Below are 27,696 nucleotides of genomic sequence, written 5' to 3'. Positions count from 1 at the left end.
AATTTCTTTAGGGTCATAAAGGGGCACATGATTGTTGTATTATTTTTCCCATAGTTAAAAATCAAATAGGTATATAAGTACAAATTTTAGTTGTTTTTTTTTGTCGGTCGAGTGATCTTACAATGATGGAATTACTTAGTTTACTACTAGGATGTGTTCATTATTTCCACTAAACATTATCAATTTTAGCATATCTGTTTGCTACAAAAACTATATCAACACCATCCCAGAGATAAAATGTACTAATACTACCAGTCCTACACTATGATTTTCGGGGGTTCGCATACGTTGTATGAATTAATTGACACAACCGCCTAAGGCTTATGTGCCACCAACATTAGAACCTTCAGTTAAACGAATAGAATGTAGTGTGGCACATGTATCAAAAGTTTCCCTTTTCTCACATTTAACCCATGGACATTTCAGTTCAACTGATACCTTACAACATTTAATTTACAGTTTGAGGGATGGGTATGCTGGCGCTAGTTTCCTATCTACAGAATACACCATCTCAGCTGGCTTCAAAGTCACAGAATGCACCATCAGGCAGGTAGACAACAAGGTGTTGGCAAATAAGCACCTACCAAGAGTACAAGACCTGGAGAAGGATTCGGCTTGCAAATGAAATTTTGGGAAGTTTACCATTGGTGCACAACTGTGATAATGCTTTCTCACATCCCCTATTAGATCCATATAGAATTAATGCAGTGGAATGAGCTTTTAAAAGTGTCCTAATACTTCTTTTTTGTTTTGAGTGTGTATACATTGTGCCATATTATAGATGCGAGTATTTAATTCAAGAATTGATTTATACATTTTTCAAGTCAGTCTAATTCTAGATCTACCATCGCAATTTTCTTGTTCTGAATTGCATTAAAATGTGCCCCTTGAGTTTAGGATTACCAGTTCCAACACTTGTGTTAAGTAAGTTTTTCAAGAAAGATCACCTTGCTGATATTATAGAAAAAACACCTTGCAAGTAAGATCTTCTCACGCATACCATTTTAACATCTTCCAGAAGAACACTTCAATTACAAGTTCATAACTTTCTTATTTAAGTTCAAAACTCCTTGACCTGGACATAAGCCAATACCGTGTGGTAGCGGTGGATAAGTTGGTGGGCAATGCATGGCTAGTGTTTGTTTGCATGGGTTATGCGCAAAAAGGTCATAACCATGTCTCCTCCAAGCTCAGTCACCTTGCCATGCGCAAAAGGCTTTATGCACCTTTCTTGATGGACATGGAATATTAAATAAAAATACAAATACATTGTACATTTTAGAGGCTTGTTGTTTTGGTTCAGGTGATCATTGGCTTCAATCCGATCGAAGCGAGAACCTCGTTACTGCTGCAACGAAAGGAATGGCATTAGGTAACCCACTTTCTTACTATTGAGGGTTCGGTTGCTTATCCCGATGTGTAGTGCATCAAAACTATTTATTTTGGAATCAAACACTCCTACAATAGGGACACAAGAATTGCAGTGTTCTTGAAATGTATTGAGCTAGTCTGTATGTTCATCAAGTTCCTGTACTTGCGTAACTGTGCATAATTTGAATTATTCTAAGGTACTACCCTTGATGCGCACCTCAAAGAGTTATCTGGGTCAGTAATAATATATAGAAAGACACATATAGTCGAAAGATCCTACTTTGTTGTATGTATGTATCTACAATTTATCCTTCCTTCAGAAAAACAATGGTTGAATCATTTGGTGCATTTCAACTTTCTCGTGCAAGGACTAAAATCAACGACCACACTTGACAAACCATGGTTAGTATAAGTTCCAGAAAACAATCCAATGTGTCGGAGTTGGAGTTTGTGGTAATCATGCACGAGGAAGACACACTATTTGGAGATCTCACTGCAGAAGCCTGCTCTACCGGGGCTATTCAGCTAGCAAATGATTTGATATGCTTTATGAAACACGCATCTTAATGATGTTCTGTGAAACTTTGTCTTGTGCCTTTCATTTTAAAATTATTTTTGTGTCTTAAAACCACCGGGTCAGAAAAAAAACACTTTCAACCTAGGAAAAATGCATTTGTAGTTTTAGACACACATGATGGGTTTCTGTCCTTTCAAAACTTTTGCTCATGCTGTTACATGTTTTGTAATGTCCACCAGCATGTCAAACATGGTTTTTGCGGTGCGGGGCATATAGGTGAAGGGAGAACAACTATGTTTCATTTATGATCTCTTCGTATCGATTGCAACTGCTATTGTGGAGGGCATGCTTGCGGGCACTGTCAAGGAGGATACTACGACTGGTACAATTTGATTTTTGTTTGTTCTTGCAATATGAGATCATTTGAATGAAATATGCCATTCCAAAATGCATCCTTGTGTAAAAAACACAAGAGAAACAAATAGAAAAACACAACTACATAAGCTTGAAAAAGTAGTTGATGTGCTCCACACGTGCTATGGTTGTGAATTATAAAATTGATGTGCTCCAAATTTGCAACAAATATTTGCTAGGTTCTTTATAAAAATATCATTTTGGACACTCGAAAAATGATTCTTTTACAAAAAACTCATATCTTAGAACACTTTTTTAATGATATTAACAATATTCAAAGTTTGTTATTTTTACTGAAAAGTAGTTCACACTTGGTGACACAATGCGAAGGTTTTCTATTTCCATATTTTTATAAATTTCTTAGGTAGTCAAATAACAGACATGATTCAAAATCTTATTTTCAATCGATTATGACCAATTTAAATGGTCTTAACATCATCAAAGGGGATACTCTGTTCTGATTGGTCTAAAATCAGCTCACGCGGATCATGGCTTAAGCACCGTCGGATGCGCCCGGATCCGACGGCAGCCCACACCCCCCTCGTCGCTCTCACCCCCTCCCGAATCACCTCGTATCCCTCTCATCCTCGTCCACTCACGAAACCCTAGCCCCCTTCTCCCAATCGTCGCCGCCGCCCAGATCCAATCCAAGTCAGAGCGCCCGGCCTCCATCTCCATTCCTGCGCGCGACGGCCACCTCCCTGTGGCGGGCTCGACCCCCACCCCCCAAGCGCCGCTGCTCCACCCTCTCCTGCGCCCCTCGATCCCAGATCCCCATCTCCAACTCACCCTCTTCCGCGCCCCTCGATCCCAGATCCCCATATCCAAGTCACCCTCTCCCTCACTCAGATCTCGATCCGCTACCGCCCACCATCGACGACCCTCACCATAGACGAGACCGAGATGCTCCCTCCCTCCCGTTCTCCCCTAGCCTTATCCACTCCGAGCCAACCAACCACTCCGTCCTTGGGATTTTGTCGCGCGGCACCTCGTCTCGCTGGCCCGGCGACCACAGGCAGGCAGTCCACGGCCAGGATGGCGGTGTGCCCCGCCACGACCACGTATGCGCACGACACTCCGCGCCTTCCCTCCCTCTCCTGCGGTTCCTAACATATGCGCTCCTCTCCTCTCCTTGGGTGACATGCAGGGCTCGTGTGGGAGCAGCGCACTGCGGAGGCCTCTGGAGGAGAAGCGGGAGGAGCCCGACCGTACTCGCGCGCCCGGCCCATGGCAGGAGCACCACGGCGCGCGCCTCGGAGCTACAACATCTCCTTCGGCGACTTCGTCTTCGGCATCCTGCCGGCCACGCTCGTCGGCGTCGACCAGCCTGGGTCGTCGGCTCCTCCGAGCCGAGGTACGGATTTGGGTCCATTCCTTTTCCTTCTCGAGCAACCTTGGTGAGCCAGCCGAAGCGATGTCGATTCATCCACCTGAACCCAGTCGATTCCGCTCTGTAATGTCTGGTAGCATCGGCTCTGCACCTGCTCTGTTAGTTCCATCGCGTACTGCCTAGGTTGACTTCTTTGTAGTGCTTAGCCCTGTCAAGGGAATCAGGCCGCTGTTGTGTACGGACCTGTAATCCCTGTGAAATACTAGAGGAAATAGGTTGGTTTAGTCAGTAATACATGCTCGAGTGTGCAGAAATTGCTATGTCCGTCTGATTTGTTGGTTTGTATTTCCATATACGAGTTCAGTTCGGCAGGGGAATGTTCAGATATCATGTTGGTTTAGTGTTCAGATTGGTACATTTCTAGATTATCCCCCCACCCAACAGAAATTTATACAGTTATCAGGGTGTCATTTTTATCTGAAATTCTTTATATCACTTCTTTGTTCTACGGAATGGATGCAAATAGGATGCTACGGCATTAATTTACCATTTGTTGTGAAGATAAGCACATAAAACCTTCCAAACGTGTAAAAACCTTCAAAGTTTCATCACTGTTTCCTTCTATATTATTTTGTTACAGATGTTATCTGCTTATCTTGTATGTTCCACCCTGATCATAATTTGCTGACTAACAACGGCCTGTGGCGGCTGGGCATTAGAAACACAATCTGTCTGTATGTAATCTAACTTGCATACTGTGTGTGTGTGTGTGTGGCATGCAGGGAGGTGGTGATCAGGTGAACAACATATCCCCGGAAGACCTCATGTGCGCAGTGGGAGCCGGAGAAGGAGGGCTTCTTGCAAACCGCGACATCTTGATGTACATGTTAGGTCCCGGTGTCCTCCTCCTTCCTCCATTGATTAGCTTATGTCCGTGATATTGTTTGGGTCTGTGGCACACTTCCTGCATTTAGGTCTCCCTGGCAAAGGCAATCTGCAGCACACTTCTGGCTCACGTAGTATCATGCTTGGATCTGTGCACAAATTCACAAGTTTGGATGCATCATAGAACTTGTGGTGATGTTGTTTAGATTGCAGCAAGCAAGAATTATGTTGTCATTCTCTTGCACTCTGCTATGCAGCTCTTGTTTACCTTAAATGCAACTATTGGTGCACTTGTTAAATGCCATTATTTGTGTTGTTTGCTTCGTTTGCATGCATGGTTATACAGTTTGGTGCCCCCATGGCCTGAAATACATTGAATTGTGGGCCTCTGCTTGATATCTTGTTGCTTAGGGTTTTGTTTCGGGGTTTCTTAATGTACTCGTGCTTAATAGACTGCACCACAGAGGTCACCCTCATATGGATAATGAATCATTATCCCGTTTCTTGTATACCTGAGATGTTCCTAACGAATAATTTACTGGACAAACAATCTTGTTTGCCGTAAGAATTCTAGCATACCAAAATCTGCCGTCTATGTATGCTTCGGTTAATATGGACCTGAATGGCAAGGGCTAGCCAACCTACTTAGCTAGATTAACATAACAGGAACAGTACACAACCGGCTAGCTCGTGTTTGCATTGGCTGCCACATTGGCTAGCTAGATGCGACTGCTTAAGGGCTAGTCTACAAATTTTACAGCATTCTATGTTGTAGCCAAACACTTTCTCTGTATTTTATATTAAAACCATGGTATTGTGTACCTGCCAACTACGAGTAAATTACTGCAGTTTTTAATACTTTGGTTTTTTTGATACTTTGTTGTTCGATTTACTTTTATTTTGTCCCTAAACATTTTGTTCTACAATGTGCAGATGTTGGCATTTCATTCAGGACAAAGAAGTTGAATGAAGCATAGTTTACCTCATTGAGCTAGTTCTGGGAGTAATGAACTCCTTGTAGCAGAACTTGTACGTGTGCTAGTTCTGGGAGCTGATCCTATTTGTGTGTTATATGATGTAGCAGAACTTGTAGGGCTCCTGTGATAGACTTGGGCTGATACACTTGGGCAGTATGTGTGTTATCTAATTGTAAACTTTATGCTGATCACATTTTTATGTATGTTATATGATGTAGCAGATTGCTTCCTGCTGTTATTTAAAATATTGTGTCTGTTTTTTGTATTTGCATATTGAAATATGAAAGAACATGACCTTGACAGTAGGATCCCACAAGATAGAACGCCACATTTGGGACCCACTTACCAGAATTTGACAATTGACATGCATTAAAAAAAAGAGAACAAAGGCTACGGCCCAAAAATAAAAAGGCTATAATGTTGGGCTAGGCCCATGAAATCGACCAAAAATTGACACGAAAAATATATAAAAAGGCTGAATTAATGGGCTCGGCCCATGTAAAACGCCGAATCGGACCGGGCTGAATCTTATGCCACATCAGCTTGCCACGCTGGATGCCTACGTGGCCTGGGGAGGTTGCTAGTGACCAAAACGTCACGGTAGGAATATTTTGGTCGTAAATATCCACGACCTCCTCACAAAGAAGGTCGCTATAGTGAGTTAACGACCCTCTGCTTTTGACCTTCTGTTTTTGGTCAAAAAAAGGTCGCAAATGAAAAACAATGACCTTTCAGTGACCAATAGTCAAGGTCACAAGTTGACATATTTCTTGTAGTGTGAATGCCATGGAGCATGTAGTATGGAGTGGGGGCATGGATGGCACGGGAGGCACGTCGATTGAGGAGATAGGTGGTTGTATGAAGGGCTTCGACCCAAAATGGTGGGGTTAGGTTGGCTTGGAGAAGAAGTGTTCGAACAATATCATTTGTAGTAAGGAGTAAGCATTCAGCCTTGCCATTTTGGGGCGACGTGTGAGGACGGGAGAACCGGTAAGTGATGTCGTTGGTGGAGAAGAAGGAATGCAAGGTAGAGTTGATGAACTTGCCGCCATTGCCGCATTGCAAAGCCTTGATGGTTACATGGTATTGAGTACGAATAAAAGAGAAAAGGTGAAGGAGAGTGGAGGAGGTGTCCGACTTGTTGCGGAGGGGAAATGACCAAGAAAAATGGGTGTAGTCATCAAGTATAATTAAATAATATTGATAACCAGAGAAGCTTACAACGGGGCTTGTCCATAAATCACAATGAATGAGATCAAAAGGAGCATAGGTGCGGCTACTAGAAGAAGTAAAAGTAAGACGCGGATGGCGTCCTAATTGGCACGCAGTACATGGTGTGTGCAATGGTTTATTACATGAAGGAAGAAAGTCATGGGCAGCTAATGAAGACATGATTTGAGGACTTGGGTGGCCGAGCCGACGATGCCACACATCGGCAGTGGAGACTGTAGCGGAGAGGGCGTTGCACCAAGTCTTGTTATTCCCGACGAATGGATAGAGATCGTCGGAGCTAGCGGAGATCATGATTACCCTCCTGGTTCGAAGATCCTTCACAAGAAAGCCAAAGGGATAAAATTCAATAGAGCAAGAGTTATCTTTGGTGAATTGACGGAAGGAGATAAGACTCGTGACTACGTTAGGAGAAAAGAGAACATCACCTAGGTGAAAGTTGTGGGGAGGGAGAGTGGTGGAACTGGTGGCATGAATAGGTAAGTGGGTGCCATTGCCAACAACAATGCTAGTTAAAGGATGCTTTAAATAAGAATTCAGGAAGGTGAGGTTTCCAGGGTTGCCGGTGATGTGGGAGGCAGCACCGCTGTCGAGGTACCACTCGGAGGGGGCAGAGCCACTGTTGGGGAAGCCGGAAGCGTTGTAGGCGGCCTGGATCATGGCGAGGTGATCCCATGATGGCGGCTGTGGAGGAGGAGGCGCATGGAAGCCGGAGAGTTGCATCGGGTACGCCTGGGCATGTGAGCCGGGCCGAGGAGCGAGCACGCCGGCAGAGTTCAGGGGAACCCGGCGAGGCTGCGCGGTGGGCAGGGCCATGTCGTAGGGGGCGAAGAACCCCATGTAAGGGTTGTCCGCCATGGGAGGAGGGTTGCCGCGGTTGCCACGGTCACCATCCTGGCGGTTGCCAGATCCGCGACCCTGCGGGAAGCTGGGCCCGTGTTTGTTGTCACGGTCGACGCGGTCACCTTGGCGAGAGCTGGAGGAGCCACCGGAGGTGGAGGGACCGTTGATTCTGGTGACAGCGAGGATGGAGACGGGCTCGTCGGCCACGCGCTGAGCGAGGTTCTCCTCGGCGAGCTTCGGGCGTTAAACGATCGTTTCGAATGGTGGGAGAGGCCCGGTGTCCCCCAAGACAACATGGATGGTGTTGAGCCGTTTGTCGATGCCGTGGAAGAACTGGATGGTGAGGTCCACCTCGGTGACGGCGTGGTCAATATCGGCCAAGCCAACAGTGAGAAGTTTCATGCGGCGAGCGTATTCGGCAACAGAGAGATCACCTTGTTTTAGCTTGCGGTATTGGCGATTCAGCATCATATAACGAGCCGCGCGATTCGCCAAGAAGTAGTCCCGGATGTGATGCCACAGATCGTAGGTGGTGGCGGCGCCGCCGACGTGATCGACGAGGTTGTCGGCGAGGGTGGAGTAGATCCATAGAACGAGGCGGGCGTCGAGCTCGCGCTGGAGGTCAGTGGCATTGGAAGGGAGGGGATGTTCGATGAACTGGGCGACGCTGTAGCGGATCAGACCGAGCAGGAAGAACGACTTCCACTTGTGGTAGTTGTGGTCGTCGGGGTTGAGAAGAAACTTGATGTGGTTTTGGATACTGTCACGAAAAATCGGGTGCTGGGGAGGGGTGGCAGCGAATGACAGCGGGGCACCGGAGAGGAGAAGAGGGGGTGAAATGAGATCCGGTGGATGGGGTGGAGCCGCTATGGGACGTGGGGGAGGTGCCAAAGACGAAGGGGAAGGAGGTGATGGCGGCGGCAGTAGTGCTGGCACTGGTGGACGACGAGGAGAAGACGCCCGGTGAGGTGGCCGAGCTGGTGGCTAGGGAAGTGGAGTTCTCGGCCATGGGTGTCTGGAGTCTGATACCAAGTTGAATGATAGAATTCTCTCTGTATTGATTCCATCCACTCTGGTTACAATTTATACAAGTAGGAGCCATTACAATAAGCCCTACAGAAGTGGCACGCAGGCCAGGGCGTGGCTCAGATCCTAAATACAAGGAATACAGGTACATACAATACATCACACGTTACCAGTAATTAACAAGAGCAGACGGCCTCTCAGTGCTTTGGGTGACACCTCCAAGACTGCAGCGCGAGCCCCCTCTTGGCTCCCGAAGACGGTGGTGGTGTGTGTATAGAAACAAATTGAACGATTCTTAAGAAAACATTATCTCTTCATCATTGTTTCATTTTAGTCCTTTCATTCTCTGATATCCACGAAAATGTCCCTGTAATTTCCATTTAACCCCTCGGGTTATCCAAGCTTTCGGTCAGCCCTCTGGCTTACTGTATTTTACATTCTAGTTTGTATTCCTGTGATATTTCGCCAGATACTACACTTGGGGCAAAACCATCTTTTCAAATCTAACTTGACACCGTCAGTACCAAAAATCGGCGAAAGTTTCATAGTAGAAAAAATAGACCGAGTGCCATATATGGAATAAAAATTATTTGAGGGCCAAATAGAGAACCATATTTCTATCTACGGCCAAATAAGAAATTCTCTCTTCTGTTTATTTATATGTGCCCCCATCCTCCTCTTCTTGTCGTATGAACCCTAACTTCACGGATGGATGGATCTGGGTTGATGATGGATCCAACATCACGGATACTAGAGGGTGAGTCTCAATCGAAACCATGGATCTTGAATCTTGTGTTGTTAATCAAGGGAGAATTTTTAATCCATGTGTAGATCAAAGATGGTTAGCTTGGATGAACCGCCGCCAATCCTCATCGACGATGCATCCGATCGAAGATGAGGACCTCCTCCAAGAGATCCTCCTTCGTCTCCCTCCCCAGCCATCCTCCCTCCCTCGTGCCTCCCTTGTCTGCACACACTGGCACCGCGTCCTCTCTGACCCCAAGTTCCCCCACCGCTTTCGCAAGCACCACCAGAAACCTCCTCTGCCCGGCTTCTTTTCGGTTGTGCCCTTAGGCAGCCGCACCTTCACTCCCATCCTGGATAGACCTGACTGCATCCCAGCAATGCGATTTGCTCTTCCACGGGGCCACGACCTCCCCCAAGACCAATGGCACTTCATGGGATGCCGCCACGGCCTCACTGTCCTAATCAACGCGTGGCATCGCCAAATCGTCATGTGGAATCCCCTCACTGGCCAACTGCGGCATGTGACTTTTCCACAATTGATTAGGTACAAACATAGATATTTTGTCATGCTACGGTGCTCTGTGCCGACCCTGAAGATGGGCATGTGCATGGCGATTGCTTCTTGAGCCCTTTTAAATTGGTTATGGTCAGTGTCAGAGACAGGGAAACATTTGCTTGTCTTTATGACTCAACATCTGGTGTATGGGGAAAGATTTTATCGATTGTGACTATGGGTACAAATATTTTCATAAGGCACAACATCCTGGTCGAAAATGCATTTTACTTTCATGGAGGTGAGATCCTTATCTTTGATCTGGAAAGGCAGAGTCTTGGTGTGATTGACATGCCAAGTGATGTGGACCTTCGTGACTTCGGGACTTCTCAGCTCTTATGGATGGAAGATGGTGGACTTGGACTTGCTGTTTTGTCATTTTTAACCATTCAATTATGGCAGAGAAAGTCAGATTGTGATGGAGTTGTCAGATGGGTGTTGCTGCAGAAAACCATTGAATTGGAAGATCATCTCGTTCCACGTAGAATGGGCCATGATTGCATAATTGTAATGGTACTGATAGCGGGGTATGATGAGGAGAAAAATTTGATTGTACTATCTACGACGGGTGGCAAGTTCATGCTCCAGGTTGGGTCAATGAAGATCAGAAATATTTGTAAAGGAAATCTCATAAGTGATGAGACCTTTTATCCCTACACAAATTTCTATACTACATGTAATATCTACATTGCACAAGCAACAAATATCATATCGGTTTTCTTTGTCTGAGTATTGTATCAATTTCTTTAGGGTCATAAAGGGGCACATGATTGTTGTATTATTTTCCCATAGTTAAAAATCAAATAGGTATATAAGTACAAATTTTAGTTGTTTTTTTTTGTCGGTCGAGTGATCTTACAATGATGGAATTACTTAGTTTACTACTAGGATGTGTTCATTATTTCCACTAAACATTATCAATTTTAGCATATCTGTTTGCTACAAAAACTATATCAACACCATCCCAGAGATAAAATGTACTAATACTACCAGTCCTACACTATGATTTTCGGGGGTTCGCATACGTTGTATGAATTAATTGACACAACCGCCTAAGGCTTATGTGCCACCAACATTAGAACCTTCAGTTAAACGAATAGAATGTAGTGTGGCACATGTATCAAAAGTTTCCCTTTTCTCACATTTAACCCATGGACATTTCAGTTCAACTGATACCTTACAACATTTAATTTACAGTTTGAGGGATGGGTATGCTGGCGCTAGTTTCCTATCTACAGAATACACCATCTCAGCTGGCTTCAAAGTCACAGAATGCACCATCAGGCAGGTAGACAACAAGGTGTTGGCAAATAAGCACCTACCAAGAGTACAAGACCTGGAGAAGGATTCGGCTTGCAAATGAAATTTTGGGAAGTTTACCATTGGTGCACAACTGTGATAATGCTTTCTCACATCCCCTATTAGATCCATATAGAATTAATGCAGTGGAATGAGCTTTTAAAAGTGTCCTAATACTTCTTTTTTGTTTTGAGTGTGTATACATTGTGCCATATTATAGATGCGAGTATTTAATTCAAGAATTGATTTATACATTTTTCAAGTCAGTCTAATTCTAGATCTACCATCGCAATTTTCTTGTTCTGAATTGCATTAAAATGTGCCCCTTGAGTTTAGGATTACCAGTTCCAACACTTGTGTTAAGTAAGTTTTTCAAGAAAGATCACCTTGCTGATATTATAGAAAAAACACCTTGCAAGTAAGATCTTCTCACGCATACCATTTTAACATCTTCCAGAAGAACACTTCAATTACAAGTTCATAACTTTCTTATTTAAGTTCAAAACTCCTTGACCTGGACATAAGCCAATACCGTGTGGTAGCGGTGGATAAGTTGGTGGGCAATGCATGGCTAGTGTTTGTTTGCATGGGTTATGCGCAAAAAGGTCATAACCATGTCTCCTCCAAGCTCAGTCACCTTGCCATGCGCAAAAGGCTTTATGCACCTTTCTTGATGGACATGGAATATTAAATAAAAATACAAATACATTGTACATTTTAGAGGCTTGTTGTTTTGGTTCAGGTGATCATTGGCTTCAATCCGATCGAAGCGAGAACCTCGTTACTGCTGCAACGAAAGGAATGGCATTAGGTAACCCACTTTGTTACTATTGAGGGTTCGGTTGCTTATCCCGATGTGTAGTGCATCAAAACTATTTATTTTGGAATCAAACACTCCTATAATAGGGACACAAGAATTGCAGTGTTCTTGAAATGTATTGAGCTAGTCTGTATGTTCATCAAGTTCCTGTACTTGCGTAACTATGCATAATTTGAATTATTCTAAGGTACTACCCTTGATGCGCACCTCAAAGAGTTATCTGGGTCGGTAATAATATATAGAAAGACACATATAGTCGAAAGATCTTACTTTGTTGTATGTATGTATCTACAATTTATCCTTCCTTCAGAAAAACAATGGTTGAATCATTTGGTGCATTTCAACTTTCTCGTGCAAGGACTAAAATCAACGACCACACTTGACAAACCATGGTTAGTATAAGTTCCAGAAAACAATCCAATGTGTCGGAGTTGGAGTTTGTGGTAATCATGCACGAGGAAGACACACTATTTGGAGATCTCACTGCAGAAGCCTGCTCTACCGGGGCTATTCAACTAGCAAATGATTTGATATGCTTTATGAAAACACGCATCTTAATGATGTTCTGTGAAACTTTGTCTTGTGCCTTTCATTTTAAAATTATTTTTGTGTCTTAAAACCACCGGGTCAGAAAAAAAAATACTTTCAACCTAGGAAAAATGCATTTGTAGTTTTAGACACACATGATGGGTTTCTGTCCTTTCAAAACTTTTGCTCATGCTGTTACATGTTTTGTAATGTCCACCAGCATGTCAAACATGGGTGCGGGGCATATAGGTGAAGGGAGAACAACTACGTTTCATTTATGATCTCTTCGTATCGATTGCAACTGCTATTGTGGAGGGCATGCTTGCGGGCACTGTCAAGGAGGATACTACGACTGGTACAATTTGATTTTTGTTTGTTCTTGCAGTTGATTGATGTGACTACTACTCATGCTAAGTTATAATTTGATAAGTGCGCTGATGGAGCTTTAGGCTTGAAAGAATTTCAGAAATACTTGATAAAATATTTTTTTGCGAGGACGCAAAGAGTGAGTGGATTGGAAACCTCATCTTGTCATTATTGTTTCATTTTAGTCCTTTTATTCCTTTATATCAATAAAAATGTCCTCATAATTCCATTTCAGCCCTCCGATTATCCAAACTTCAACCTTCTAGCTCACTGCATTTTATATTCCTATGACATTTTGGTCATACAAATGTACCAAGGGCAAAAACGTATTTCCAAGTCCCACTCAACACAGTTAGGGCTCCTTTGATACAAAGGAAATGCATAGGATTTTTACAGGATTTGGATCCTTAGGATTTTTTCCTGTGATGGTCGTTTGATTTGTAGGATTGAAATCCTTAGGATTTTTTTCATAGGATTCATTTATACTACATTTTGGAGGAAACTTTTCATCCACTCAAACTTCTTTGTAGAATTCCTTTACTTTTCTTGTGCTATCAAACACTTCTCCAAATCCCATAGGGTACAAGAGGACATGACACTGTATTCCTACATTTTTTCTATTCCTGCGTTTTGAGAATCCTTAGAATCAAAGAGGCCCTTACTATCCAAAGTCGATGGAAGTGCCATAGTAGTAGGAAATAAATAGACGAGTGCCATGTACTATATGAAAGAACAATAATGTGAGGAGCACATTGGGAAACCTGAAAAAAAAGTGACACTCTAATTGCAAATAGAAAAGATCATTCTACCCCTTTGTGGCATTAGTATTCTTTAGATTGGAAGCAAAAGAAAAAAAAAAAGATAATCCCTCCCCGTCCCCCGCTGCCCGGAGGCGCCGGCGGAGGTCGCCCTCCTCTGCCGCTACCGGCGCCCGGCCGCCTTTCGCTCCGGCCTCCCACCGCCCCACGCACCTGCTCCCTCTGCCGCTCCCCCCGGGCTGCCTCGCGTCCGCCCTCTGCACCAGTTCCCGCGCGGGGCCGATCCCGCCGCCCGCCGGAGCGCGTCGGCGCCGACCGCGCCGGTGGAGCTCGTGGAGGCCGCGTTCAGGAGCCGGAGAGGCGGTGTTGGGCCTAGTTCCGCGCCGGGCTCCCCGCGGCCCTAGCTACTGTCAGAAAGAGAAAGCTCCAGATTTTGCTCCGATGAGCCGCCGCCGCCGCCATTCCTCACCCGCGCCGGCGCTCCCGCTGGAGGACGAGGACCTCCTCCGCCTGCCTCGTCTGCAAGCGCTGGCGCGGCGTCCTCTCGGACCCCCGCTGCTTCCTCGCAGGCACCACCGGAGGCCCCCGCTCCTCGGCTTCATGACTGGCAAGCCGCGGTGCTGTGTGCTGATGCTGATGTCAAATGTGGTTCTTCTGGTTACGTTCGTGCTCCCACTTGAGTCAATGCGGTTCAGAAGAATTTCTGAAAGAAATGGCTGGGATAAAACCATCCATTATGCCTACAGGAATTTCTATACTGCAGGTAACACACATCTGTACCTTGTGCGTAACCTGATTCATCCTAACACTATCAGTATGTGCTTCTGTATTAATGTGTATATATGCAATCAAGGGCTTCAGTATGTGCTTCTCTCTGAACTATGTTAAAGGATTATGGCAATAGATTTGGCTTCATTTAGTGGCCTTGTCACAAAAACTTTAACGTTCCTTGAATTTTCATTGGTTTATTTACCTTATTTTGCTTGTTGGCAGGGGAGCTGGGTGAAACTCTGAGCACGTGAGATCTGCTAATGTGCGATATGTTGGTTGACCAGGTGAGATGAAAGTTTATGTTTTTACAGCATGATCGGCAAGTTGTGGAGCATGGTGGGGGAATTGGCCTTTGAACTGGGCCCCTTAAGCTAATATACCTCAGTGTGTCAATCATTTGTATATTCAGAATGCTGTTGTATAACAGAATCAATGTTTCATGGCAGTATCGCATGAATCATATGCTCATGGTTATGCATCCTTTTCGGCATACTGCCTCTCACATGATTTGTATGCTCGTGGTTATGCATGCTTTCTCATTCAGATACGTGTGAATGAAGATTTTCCTCTTATATGACAAGTGGTGTATAATAAATCCAATCTGACAAAAGTGCAGTACCTGGGTGAGGGACCCTTTAAAACCAGTTTGTATATATATTCTGCATGAACAGTTCTATCGTTTTGGCTTTTTGGGTGCTGCATAGTGTTGCCTGTGTTGGACTTCCGTTTGTAAAACCACTTTTTAAAATCTCTCCAGGCCCTTGTTCGTGCTCAATTACGCCCATCCTGATCCTTGTTCTCTTTTGCTCGGAACAGGGACGCCATGTGAGGAACAGGGGATATTGGGAAGGTCTTTAGATCAGAAAACTTTCCTAGCAAAGCCTCTCTTAGAGTATGTCCGAACTTTGTTTTCAGCCAGTCACAAGTTTGTTGGGCACTGCTGGATTAGGATGTTATTATCGGTAATTAGATCAGGTGCTCCTCTGCTTTGTTGCTGAAAACCCTTGTATGTTTATGTTTGACAATACCTATCTGTATGTTCAGAGCCCAATCTACCTGCGCTGCGACACATCCTCTCCTTCTGCTAGTTGTATTTTGGAACATACAACTGGTAGTGCTGTTCTTCCTCAACATGGCAACTTTGCTCACCGTTCCTCGTCCACAGTGCTTCCTCTGCCGCACACATAAAGCTAGTAGGTGATCTGACTGCAGTACAGTAACCCTGTATGTAGGCACCCAGCATCTAGTGCCCTCAACTATTCCTTGTTTATTCCAGGCACCATCTAAACCAGTAGTCATGCATGCACTTTGTACCATTCCTCCACTCACCTTGCCTTTATGATCCCCCCCTGCCTGCTCCAATTACCAATGCTTGGCATTAACATTAGTAGTAGAATTAGCATTGCTCTCTCACATATAAAGCTAACTGATAATGCTCTCTCGCATCATCACATGCATAGGAATTGTCCCACATGCACCTGATAATGCTCTCACATGTAGTATATATTATGTATACTACAGGACAGATAGGATCAAGTCTGCTGCCTGGATAGTTAGAGCCCATCACCTAAGGCCAGTGACAGGACACCTCTCTGGTTTGTGCAGAATCAATGGGGTGGATTGAGCTGCTGAAGCCGGTGGCGGCCATGATCGCCTTCGACACGCTCTTTGCGGTGATGACAGTGCTCGTGAAGAAGGCGCTCGATGGCGGCCTCAACCCCGTCGTTCTTATCGCTCTTCGGCAGCTTGTCGGTGCAGCTTTCCTGGCGCCGATTGCCTACTTCAAAGAAAGGTTTGTGGAGAAGATCTTAACCTTCAGAGTTCAGTTGCTGAGTTCTTTTTGTACGATGTTTAACACCTGGAAACTCACGCTGATGATATGCTGCTACATGCATGATCCTGTCCTCTGCATGTTTATCTGAAAAGCTCCCGCTAAGCTGATGTTGCACTGCATGCCGTTTTCAGAACCTTGCGAAGTATCTCTTCCTTGGTGTTCTAAATGTTTAGTTGTTGTATACTACTGTATATTTCAGTATCTAGAAAATTGCCGCTGAAAATTTCTCCTAATTATTTTTACTTGATTTCAGGAATGCAAGACCAAGATTCACAAAGGAGATCTTTGCCTACTTGTTCATGAGTGCGCTACTTGGGTAATGTTTTTGTTCTTTTGGAGAATCCTAATTGGGTAATGGTACTTCTGTCTAGGTGCAATGGAGGAGACAATTCAAAAGAGTGCTATAAATTATAATAGTGTTTTCCTTCTTCTTTTGTCCGAATGTGTGTATAACTGTATACAGGGCACTATTCGCTCAGTATCTGTTTTTCTTGGGCTTGAGCTACACCACTGCAACACTGGCTGCAACCGTCTCGAATATGACCCCAATCTTCACCTTCCTGATCGCCGTCCCTCTTCGGTCAGTTTCTTAGTAATTGACATATAGCTTCAAGTCACAAACTGTTCATCCAGACTGAAACTAGTTACACAGGTCGGAAACAGTAGACGTGAGGAGCAAGGCGGGTCTGGCGAAGATCGCAGGAACACTAGCGTCTGTCAGTGGTGCGATACTGCTGAGCCTGTACAAGGGTGCTGCCCTGACTCACACAGCATCTTCGACCCAAGAACACGGTGAAAATGGCACAACGGGCAACAGTGGCAGCAAGGGGAGATGGTTGCTGGGCTCGGCGTTGCTGCTGCTGAACTGCATCACCTTCTCACTCTGGATGCTGCTGCAAGGGAAGCTCACCAAGAAGTACCCTGCAGTCATCTCCAGCACTGCATTCATGGCCTTGATCAGCTCACTGCAAGCAGGGGCACTGGCAGTCACCACCCAAAGGCACCTCTCAGTTTGGCTGCTCCGAGGAAGTATTCAGATTGCAACCGTTCTTTTTGCGGTACGTAAGATATAGCTCAGATACCACCAACCTGTAAAGAATCAATAAATCTTCTGCTATCTTTTTTCGAGTACAGCTATTTGATCCCGCTTGTCTGGACAAAATGGTTTAACAGTCTAGCAGCCTTGCTTATATTATCCTATATGTTTGGGGTTGGATTTGGTAATGTAAGGAGACCTTACAATTCTTCATGGCTCTGATAGTTATGAGCAACATGGCCCCATGAGTTAGACACATGCCTTGATCTGGGGCAAAGAATTGTAAATTCAGTTAGAGCAGGAATTTTTGACACAAAAAGGGGTTCAGGTACAGCGTAATGTACACTGAAACTTTGCACTTTTGCTTTACAGGGAGTGGGAGTATCGGGGATAGGGTATGTGCTGATGACCTGGTGCATCGAGAAGAGAGGGCCGGTGTTCACTGCAGGCTTCTTGCCTCTCATTCAGATCATTGCTGGAGTCCTTGATCTCCTCGTCCTTCATGAACAGCTTTACGTGGGAAGGTATTGGCTTTTACTGAAGTTCAGGAGAGAAACTGCATGACAGAGAAATGTGCGAAATAAGAATAAACTCTATTTAGTTGTTCGGTAGCACATCATGTGAAATATCATGCTTACTAAGTTAGCCGTTTACTTTCTCAAAGTCTAGTACAGATCATGTGTCCTCATTAGATAGAAAAAATCTCTGAAATAAATTTCTGATCCAGTTATCGTTGTGCACTTGTACTATGACTTATCACCTACAAGGACTAAGAATTGACATGTTTCGAAAATGTTGCAAGTGTAAAAATACCTATCAACATCAACTCTCACCAACGGACTAACAATTGACGTATTGCTAAGTTGCGTACAGAACTATCGGCCAAACAACAACTTTGCTTTAAGGCACAGAACTTCGGCAAAACAACAGAAAAGTCACACTTTTGTTTCTCTTTTTGTCCTTGAAGTGTGGTAGGTGCTGCTCTTGTCATTGGAGGCCTCTATCTTCTGCTCTGGGGGAAGAGCAAGGAAGCATCGTCAGCTGCCATTTTATCAGAGAAAGGACTCGAAGAAGATAAGGAGACACAGGAAAATTTGTGAAGTATAGAAAGGGCATTCTTACTAGTTAGTGGGGATGTCAAGAATGACCCTAAATGTTCCAACTATCTGCCCTGGCCCATGCTCTATGTACGTTGCTACAACTTTGAATAAGTCAGTGTCATATTTGTGCTCATTGTGCACTTTACTTTCTGGTAGTGTGGTGCCTGGTGAGGTTGCCTTCCTTGCCTGGTATTCAACAGTGTACCAAATGATTACAGAAAAAACACTCGTCGGCGGGTTTTACCGCCTTCATTGGAATGCAAAACTTGCCCTGATTTGTCATTGAAAATGACAGTTGGGCAGGAGCAAAATCACACTAACAAGCACAAAGGTGAATGGCCAGTAGTGGTGTTTGAGTTGAGCAATTCACTGCATCTTGTCATAGTATTGCTGACTCAAGGATAGCATTGCTGGTTGTTGACATATACCAGCTCACTTTTTTTTACTAATGGCAAGTATTAGGTTCTTTTAGATGCTTTTGGAAGCACTTTTAATGTTAGCAAGTGAGAGGACTAGTCCACATACATAAAAAGGAGTTTCTGCAGTCTCAGTGCTTCCGTCTTTTCTCCACCTTCTCGGCATCTTATGTAATTTTTGGTCGGGGCACCAGAAAAGGTAAGGGACTAAATCAGGATATATATTTTACTTTCACGTTTGCACTACCAATTTGATTCCTACTGTCTACTGATATGCCATTTTATAGATTATTATTAATAATCTTCAGTAGTACGAGTAAGTTGTCACAAAGAGTAGCAAAGGAAATAATTTATTATGTTGATAGCATATTAGCATTTACTTTTTTGCCCCCCTTGCATGAATGACCGCCGTCACTTCTGGTCAGTGAGTAGCATTGCAGGGCTATATAATCAGACAGTTAATGAGCGTATCCGTCATCTTGTAGCGGCAATCTTACAATGTGGGTGCAGGAGTGGAAGCCGGTGATGGGAATGCTGGCCTTCGACCTCATCTCTGCTGTGATGACGGCGCTGGTGAAGAAGGCTCTGGAGCAAGGTCTGAACCGCCTGGTCCTCGTTACCCTCCGGCAGCTGGTCGCAACCATCTTCCTTGCCCCGATAGCCTTTTTCAAAGAACGGTATGCAAACACATGCATCCTTCCTTGTACATACATACAATCTGCGTTCATTCCCCGGGTGAGACTGAAACTGCATAGCGCCGTGGCATTCCTGCATGCAGGAGCACGAGGCCCAAGCTCACATTGGAGATCCTGGCGTACCTCTTCTTCAGCGCCGTGTTTGGCGCGGCGCTCTCGCAGTACACCTTCTTCTACGGCCTGCAGTACACCACCGCCACCTTCGCCATAACCTTCATCAACCTCTCCCCTGTGCTCACCTTCCTCATCGCCGTCGTGATGAGGATGGAACCGCTGAAGTTGAAGAGCATGGCGGGAGCCGCAAAGATCACCGGAACACTCACGTCGCTGGCCGGCTTGCTGCTGCTGAGTCTCTACAAGGGAGTGCCGCTGACGCACCAGGCCGCCGCTGCACCTAGCCCAGCTGCTTCTCACCATGCAGCACCCTCTGACAGCAGTGGCAACAGGAGCTGGATGCTGGGAACCATGGCGTTGCTGTTCAACTGCCTGTGCTTCTCCTTCTGGCTGCTGCTGCAGACAAAGCTGACCAAGAAGTACCCAGCCATCTATTCAAGCACCGCCATCATGTTCTTCATCAGCACGCTGCAGGGCGGGGCGGTGACGTTGGCGATGGAGAGACACGTGTCGTCGTGGATGCTGACCAGCAAGCTGGAGATCGTTACCGTCTTGTATGCAGTAAGTTAAACATCACCATCATCTTGACTTGTACCACCTTCGCAAGGAGAAGAAAAAAAGGAACTTCTCCAAAAGGGGCAAGTACTTATAAAAGCCATTGCTTTAGCTTGCAGCTAACACTAGTCTATGCAATCAATACACGCCAGCTACTTGACCAACTTGAACAACTGAAACCAAAAATAGATGTGAAATAATAGTAGTAGACTAGTAGGTAAGTACCCAACTGCTTAATCTTGCAATGAAATTACATGTGCAGGGGATAGTCGGATCTGGAGCCGGGTACCTGATAATGACGTGGTGCGTCGAGAAGAAGGGCCCGGTCTTCACCGCAGCCTTCATCCCCATGATGCAGATCATGGTAGCCATCATCGATTTCTTCTTCCTCCATGAACAAATCTACCTTGGAAGGTAATACATATGTAGTTCTTCTCAGTTTCATGCCTCCCTGTCCTTTTGCGATGATCATTGTCATCGCTGCCAACTGAATTGTTATTGTTGGCTGGAGATAAACTAAGTTAATGGTTTCAGCAATCAAATTGTAATGACAAAATTTATCTCTGCTTGTTAATCATGGGCGTGCATGTACAGCGTGCTAGGATCTGTACTGATGATACTGGGGCTCTATCTTGTGCTGTGGGGAAAGAAGAGGGATGAAGCAGCTACTACCACTAACAAGCAAGTCGGCGAACAAGCTGACGACAAGCCGTGAAACTCTAGAGATTATACACCATTGGATTCGGTCATCGCAATGCAACACATAATATGTAGTTTTTCTTCCCATTTTACTTGACTGCTGGATGCAGCTAGCTACATACTCCCTCCGTCCCAAAATATAAGAACGCTTTTAACACTACACTAGTGTCAAAAACGTTCTTATATTTTGGGACGGAGGGAGTATGTTATATATAAGGTTGTTCCTAGCTGGTACTGTTGACATATGTCCATGCTACTGAAATAGTGGGATTTAGTAAATGAGCAGAGAGCTCATTTAGCATGCAGCTGCCAATGCTCTTCGGTAGCTGCATATGGGAAAATTATATGCGATCACGGGTCGAATGGTACTTCTTCCTTCTCAAGAACTTTGTTATTTTGGACATTCTCTTTTCCTGGTACCGATGCCTTGCAATTTCGTTGGCATTTCATCGAAAAATTCTCGGCGATCTTAATTTGCCTATGATTTCTTGGCAAAGACAGCAAAGTAATAAATACTTTATGTACCGTTATATTTCTTCTCCAAGAACAATAAGAACATATTCTTTTTTTATAAATAAAAAATGAATAAGAAACATATTGTACCATAGCTAATTAGCATATTGTGCTTGTGCTGGCAAGTTGGGGCTGAGCTATGCAATTCTGGTGCGGCTGACGTAGCTAACTAGCCATCACGGTCCAAGTACATTTTTCCTCTAATGTACTATATGGACAGATTGTGTTCTCAAATTGTGGTAGTGGAACACATAATAATATTTATTTATTTATTTTCTTGTCATTTTCCTACTGAATGGAGCTAGCTGTATATATGCTGCTACTTTTCTCTCCTGTCCAAATTACCAAATATGATTCAGTAAATGAGCAGAGAGCGTATGATTTGCAATTTTGCGATTTTGCTCTTTGGTTGATAGAGACAACAAAGTTATTAAGACTTTGTTCGTGGTAATATTATTCTGTGAAAAGCAATTTAAAAACGTATTCTCTCATGAGAATGACAAGAAATAAATAAATGAGCAAGAAATATATTCCCATGCAATGACAAAGGGCTGCTGGGCAAAGCAATTTGGGTGCTGCTGACGTAACTATCATAACTAATGTGTATTTTCCCTCTTTCTTTTGTTGTAGGTAGAAATATCGTGTCTCTAGATTGGGGACAGTGGTATCCCTAGTTCAAGTCCTACATTGACATTTCTGCTCGCATTTTTCTGGATTTATTTCAAACTTTACCGAAAAAGGCTTTCGCCCCGCTTTATATATAAAGCAATGATCAACGACAATCCGGTACAAACGCACTTCACACACAAGACGCACGCCCAAGACAGGATACATAGGCGCTGAGCGCATCAACATGACCCCTAGCACTACAAGAGCAATCTGGGGGCTCCAACAGTGAACACGCCACCGCGAAGATATGAAGCCATGTATGACGAACCGTGGACTTCAAGACGGTGCCTTCAGGAAGGTTACGACACTGGAGTGCCGACACCGTCCAATCCGAGGATCAGAGTTTCCCCTGGAGCCACACGACAGGCAATGAGAGCCGCGACAACGCCTTCAAGAAGGGAACGAGCAACGCTGCCGCCGGTCCGTCCGAGGATAGAGCAGGTTTTCACCCCGGCCAACATTCACCGCCACCGAACGCCACTCCCCGACAACCACACCGCCCATGCAACCATGGCCATCGGGCAACACCGAGCGACGGGCTCCGCCCATGAGCATCGTGCTACCACCACCATGGCCGCCGCCCCGGCATCCAAGGCCTAGATACCGCCTCACCCGATACCCGCCACTACCCCAACCGAAGAGATGATCGGATCCCAGAGCAAAAAAGCCCCCATTGATTCGTTCTACAGCACCGGGTGCGAGGCGAGCATGGTCTTGCTGCCGGGCGCAAGACAAGCTCGACCCTGCTGCCAAGCGTGAGACGAGCGTGGTCCTGCTGCCGGGCGCGAGACGCGCGTGGTCCTGCTGCTGGGCGCGAGACGAGTGTTGTCCTACAGCCAGGCGCGAGACGAGCTCGGTCCTGCAGCCCGAGCGCGAGACTAACGATGGGCCGCAGCTGGGAGAGGCCATCCTTTCAACGGAGATGTGCGCTCAGTGGGAGAAGTTCTCATCGACTGCAAAGGCGTATGTGACGGTTTCGTCAATCTCAAGATGATGTGCCGGCTCAGTCTCAAATGTGCTCATAGGGATAGAGTGTGTGTGCGTTTATAGGGACGAGTATACGTGAGCGTCTTCGACTATACCGTGTTCTAAAAAAACTAAAAGATTAACATAACATTAGAATTTGATATGGCTGCACATTGTCGCACAGAATATTAACATACATAGATGCCGCAATCGCAAGTGGAGCACCTGATCCAGTTACATGTACCCCTTCCGTTCGGAATTACTTGTCGTAAAAATGGATGTATCTAAATGTATTTAGACGTATTTTGATCTCCGCAATCTTCACACGGCGTGTCTGTTGCATTCCCTAATTAATCAACTCGATCTCATTCACCATCGGCTGGGAACGTACGTTTTGTGCATTTGCGCATTTGCTGCCGCAGGTGGGAATTTAAGTATGTATACACGCGCATGAGCAGCCCTGATTGATTAAATAGTTGATAAAAATCAAGCAGACGTAGACAAAATCGCTTGTCTCCATCGGTGCTCATGCATATCAGGCCCAGTTCGAGCAGCCCAGCTTGGCCTACGTAGGACGACAGATGCAAAAAGGAGCTCGCGGGGGAGGCTTTGGCCTAAAATTGACGTGGTGTTAGCTCGAGGGGAGTGAGATGATGTCAGAGACGGGAATAATTTGAAGTGGAGCTCACTATGGCGGCCCAATTGAGCTCATCTGCGAGGCGGGAGCTCACGGCCGGAGCCGGAGAAGAAGAGCTCGAGATGTGGAAATGGCTTGGCCGCTTGGGGGAGAAGGGCAGGGGCGGCGCTCAAGGGCGTGCTCACGCCGGCGGCAGGGGCGGACAATGCACAAGGGGGCGTTGGCCGCGGGCTGAGCAACGCTGCCGGCAGCAGGCTCTCCGACGAGCTCGCAAGCTGCTCGGCAGACTGCCAGAGAAGGGATGGAGAGAGAGGGGATATGCTGACTAGTGGGCCTATATCAACTTAACAGTCTTGATTGGTTGGGAGGTCTTTTTCAGCAACATGATCTGGTTTCAAAAAATTTCTGCAATAGAGGTCTTGTTTCAGAAAGAAAATTTTGGTTCGACTGTGAATTTTTTTTCTGCAACAGGACTCTTGTTTCAGAAGCATAACCCTGGTTACAGAAAGTGTCGGAGGAGCGCCCGGTGTTAGAGAACGCCGACGCCCCACCATGGCGTGAGCGCCTTGGCCACGGAGTGCCGTCGACCACTGGAGTTGCCGTGCCTCCTCCGACCCTGCACCCCGATCAGCTGCCTCTACTCCAGCACGACGACAACGAGCTCTCACGCTGGGCACCCCTTCAGTGATTTCTGTAACCGGTGCTATGTTTCCGAAACATGCGTCATGTTGGAATGCTTGGCCTCTCAAGCACTAACGTTGGGCACTCCTCCGGCACTTTTTGCAACCGGGGCTATGTTTCTGAAACAAGACCCCTGTCGTGGAAGAAAAGATCTTCACCATTGAACCATTTTTTTTATTTATGAAAACAAGAGTCCTTGGTTGCAGAAACTTTCTGAAACGAGACATATTATGTTTGTGGTGCTTTGTAGTTCCAGTGAATCTTTATAACAGATCTGATCCTTAAAAAAGAAGACCTTTGTTAATAAAAGAATTGCCGCAAAGAATTGCCGAAAACTTTTGTGACCAGCATGAGCCTTCGACCAGGATTGATCTGATGGCTACGCGGCCCGCAAAGGCCACGTGCACATCATCTGGCTGATGGATAGTGTTTTCCTTTAATAATTTACCAGAATGAAGAAAATATGGTTCACATAACGGCAAATTTGAATTGTGCTTACGGAAAAGAATCCAGAATTATACAGTATTATTCTAGAAAAAGTCTGGAATGATATTCCTAGGATGCCATGTAGGATCGTAATCAGGACTAGTCTAGAGTCGGACTGGAAAACAAATCGAAGTTTATTTTCTTGCGATTTCCAGAATAAGACGGAACGAGAGGGCTATATTTACTTCTGGTGATCTCGTATCGTAGGCAAAATTTACAACCTCGATCGGGACGGGTCGGAACTTTTTGCCACCTATTCTCGTCCCTCGACAATGGCTGGCGGCCGCCAGATCACGGACGCAACCTGCAAGAGGGCGGCAGCAGACGACAGCCTCACTGCCGTTGGACGTGCTGGTGGACATCGCGGCGCGCAGCGACCCGGTCACCCTTGTGCGCTGCGCTGCGCCGCGACGTGTGTCGACATGCGTTGCCGCGTCAAGGAATACATCAGCCTCGGTGGCCGCCTCCGCCTCCGGCACGGCGACCGCTTCGTGCTCCCCCTCCTGCGCGGCCACCTGATCCGCGGGCATTAGTTCCGTGACTGGCGTGAGCGCAAGAAGGAGTTGTTCCTTGTGGATACGACCGCTGCTGACGCCACCATCATCAGCGGCATCCCCCTTGGTTCGTGCGATGGCCTTGTCCTCTTCCGCGTTGACGGAGAGCTCCGCGTGTGTGACCAGGCCACAGGCAGGAGCCAGACTCTGCCCACCGAACCAGCGTTCCCTGTGACTGCGAGGAGTGTGGCGGCAAAAGAGACAAGTTATGTCCTGCTTGTTTTCGGTGACTATGATGAGGGTGCCACCGCCGTTGGCTGGCATTTCCAAGTGTTCATGTTTTTTTTTCTGATAAAAGACGGATTTTATTGACTCAAAATAAAGCATCAAGAGGATACAATTACAATGAGTTCACATCCGGCCTCTGCATAACTAGGATGCACACAGCCAACACCAACTCACGCTCAAATAAACACGCGAGCAAATAGCAAAGTCACACAAGACCTAAGCTATGCTTGCGCGAGAAAAAAGAAAAACCGGAGTAATCAAAACAGCGATCGACAAATTACGACAACAACCATATCCGCACCAACCATCTCTTGACGCCACAAGGACAACGAGAAATTTCTTCAACAACAACGCCTACATGAAGGGGAACGCTAAATCCAATATGAGATTCTAGGTTTTCACCCTGAAGAACTAGTCCGAGCATATCCGAGCAATGCCTTCAACAAGGTAATGACGCAAATACATCACCATTGTTAGGTATAACCAACAGGGGTCTGACCTAGGTTTTTCACCCCGGAGCTCGAGACTGGGTACTCGAGAAGCACCATCAAATCGAAGTCAATCTTGTATTGTCGCCACCATTTTTCCGCAATCCTAGCAGTTACATGTGGTGAGATAGAAATCCCACCGCCGTCACAGCACCGCCATACCCTCTGCGTCAAGCTGTCATCCATAGCAGCACTGAAGGTAGACTGGCGAGTGAGAGCCGCCAAAACTCGTAAAGAAGCCTTTTAGATGCATCTCACAACCTTGCAGGTCTGAGCCGCAGCCACAGGATCTGAAGAGGGAAATCCTCACAAAAATCCTTGGGTGACCACCGCCATCCGCAACTCAAATGGCCGGCTGGTGCCACCACAACCAGCTACCAATAACCATGTCTTCTGCATGAGAAGGATCCAGGCCAAGGTGGCACGGTTGCTGCCACTAGGCCGCAGACGAGGCTCTCAAAACTGCGGTAGCGTTCTGCCTCTAGAGCACGCTTCACCGCCGTCGCCGCTGCTGAAAAAGAGCGTCGCTGCCACCGATGTGCCTTGTTGTAGCCGCTGCTATGGGCGCTGCAGCTACAGCCGTTGCCAAGCAGTCCGCACATCTGCCTCCACGGCCGCTGCCGAGCAGCACGCGTTGCGACCGCCGCTCATAGATCGTCACGGGGCCGCCGTGCTCCTTGTCGCCACTCGCTTCGAGTTGCCTCCGCAGCTTGATTGAATCGCCAAAGATCGAACCACCCGAGGCCCGCCGCTACCGTCGGCTGCTTGGGCATTGCCCAGCGGCGGCGTCCGGCAGCGGCGAGGAGAGAGACGTCGGAGAGGGAGGCAGAAAAATCGGATCTCGGTCGCCACCACCCATGTCGCCCGACCGGACGACGCGGGGGCAGTTAGGCTTTTGGATAGAGTGGTATAGCTGATGTCATGGTCAACCTAGAGGTGTCACAGCACCGCCGCTACCTACAGCTCCAGACTTTCTCGTCGAAGCATGGCATGCGGGGTCACTACACCATGATCCGGCCTTATAACCTGCAAGGCAATCACTTGCTACGAGGCCTTGGCAGGGCCCTGGTCGTCGGTGGTGCTATGTACTGGTTGTGCGTGACCAACACCGGGGCATATGTCATGAAGCTCCATGTCAAAGCGGCACACGTGACGGCGATGCTGCTCCCCGATAGCTTCCCTCATGGTGGGTCACGACACCAACTATTGGCCATGTCGGCGGCGGGTGGGAGCCGGATTGTGCTCATTGCATGTGACGATAAGATATTGGCTTGGGTGCAGTCGAATCAAACGTCCAAGTGGTAACAACGACCACATGTGGTGATCGAGATGAAGGCACTCCTGCAGTTCCTTGACAAAGCAAACGCGAGCAGGCCACCACCGAGGGGAGTCCAGCTTAACGTACTGTGGTTTGCTGAGAGAAGCGGCACCGTGCTCATCAATTCATGCTGGGGTTTTTTCTGGCTCAACCTCCGGTCCATGAAGATTGTGAGGTGGTTCTGGGATCATGAGATCCCGTGCATGAACGAGAATATAGGCTATGAGATGAATTTGGCGGATTGGGTTCCAACATTCGGTAGCACTTTGTGA

At 46.3% G+C, this 27,696-nt stretch overlaps 2 protein-coding genes and 1 pseudogene across 7 annotated transcripts; all 3 read left to right on the top strand.

Moving 5' to 3' along the window:
* The first annotated feature begins 13,729 nt into the window (after positions 1–13,729).
* LOC123135393 (WAT1-related protein At3g30340) lies at positions 13,730–18,538 on the top strand. Of its 6 annotated transcripts, none has more exons than XM_044554452.1 (10): positions 13,730–14,427; positions 14,658–14,719; positions 15,252–15,397; positions 15,480–15,628; positions 16,041–16,227; positions 16,523–16,585; positions 16,733–16,849; positions 16,922–17,327; positions 17,678–17,829; positions 18,273–18,538. In XM_044554452.1, exons 3-10 carry the CDS (start codon positions 15,330–15,332, stop codon positions 18,403–18,405), a joined length of 1,275 nt encoding a protein of 424 aa, XP_044410387.1. In that variant the 5' UTR covers positions 13,730–14,427; positions 14,658–14,719; positions 15,252–15,329; the 3' UTR covers positions 18,406–18,538. The 6 variants fall into 6 exon arrangements, with proteins under 6 accessions (XP_044410387.1, XP_044410388.1, XP_044410389.1 ...); XM_044554453.1 differs by having other exon boundaries at positions 13,733–14,427; positions 15,252–15,327; XM_044554454.1 differs by having other exon boundaries at positions 13,735–14,427; positions 15,252–15,327; positions 15,957–16,227.
* On the top strand, positions 18,274–21,375 carry LOC123135395 (WAT1-related protein At3g30340). Its single transcript, XM_044554459.1, has 5 exons — positions 18,274–18,492; positions 19,332–19,498; positions 19,600–20,191; positions 20,448–20,599; positions 20,780–21,375. Exons 1-5 carry the CDS (start codon positions 18,484–18,486, stop codon positions 20,898–20,900), a joined length of 1,041 nt encoding a protein of 346 aa, XP_044410394.1. The 5' UTR covers positions 18,274–18,483; the 3' UTR covers positions 20,901–21,375.
* A 1,201-nt stretch (positions 21,376–22,576) lies between these two features.
* Positions 22,577–27,696, top strand: LOC123138589 (uncharacterized; annotated as a pseudogene).

This window comes from Triticum aestivum, chromosome 6B, assembly GCF_018294505.1.
Source record: "Triticum aestivum cultivar Chinese Spring chromosome 6B, IWGSC CS RefSeq v2.1, whole genome shotgun sequence".
NCBI lineage: Eukaryota > Viridiplantae > Streptophyta > Magnoliopsida > Poales > Poaceae > Triticum > Triticum aestivum.
Note: the sequence above shows the minus strand (reverse complement) of the source record. Positions and strands in the feature narration are given on the sequence as shown.

What these genes read in the sequence shown, in the direction of transcription:
- LOC123135393 (XM_044554452.1), top strand. Translation starts at nt 15,330, where the DNA reads ATGTCCGAACTTTGTTTTCAGCCAGTCACAAGTTTGTTGGGCACTGCT. An exon ending in CTGCCGCACACATAAAGCTA is followed by an intron (nt 15,629 to 16,040) that starts GTAGGTGATCTG and finishes TGGTTTGTGCAG; the next exon opens with AATCAATGGGGTGGATTGAG. An exon ending in CTGATCGCCGTCCCTCTTCG is followed by an intron (nt 16,850 to 16,921) that starts GTCAGTTTCTTA and finishes CTAGTTACACAG; the next exon opens with GTCGGAAACAGTAGACGTGA.
- LOC123135395 (XM_044554459.1), top strand. An exon ending in ATAGCCTTTTTCAAAGAACG is followed by an intron (nt 19,499 to 19,599) that starts GTATGCAAACAC and finishes TCCTGCATGCAG; the next exon opens with GAGCACGAGGCCCAAGCTCA. An exon ending in GAACAAATCTACCTTGGAAG is followed by an intron (nt 20,600 to 20,779) that starts GTAATACATATG and finishes GTGCATGTACAG; the next exon opens with CGTGCTAGGATCTGTACTGA.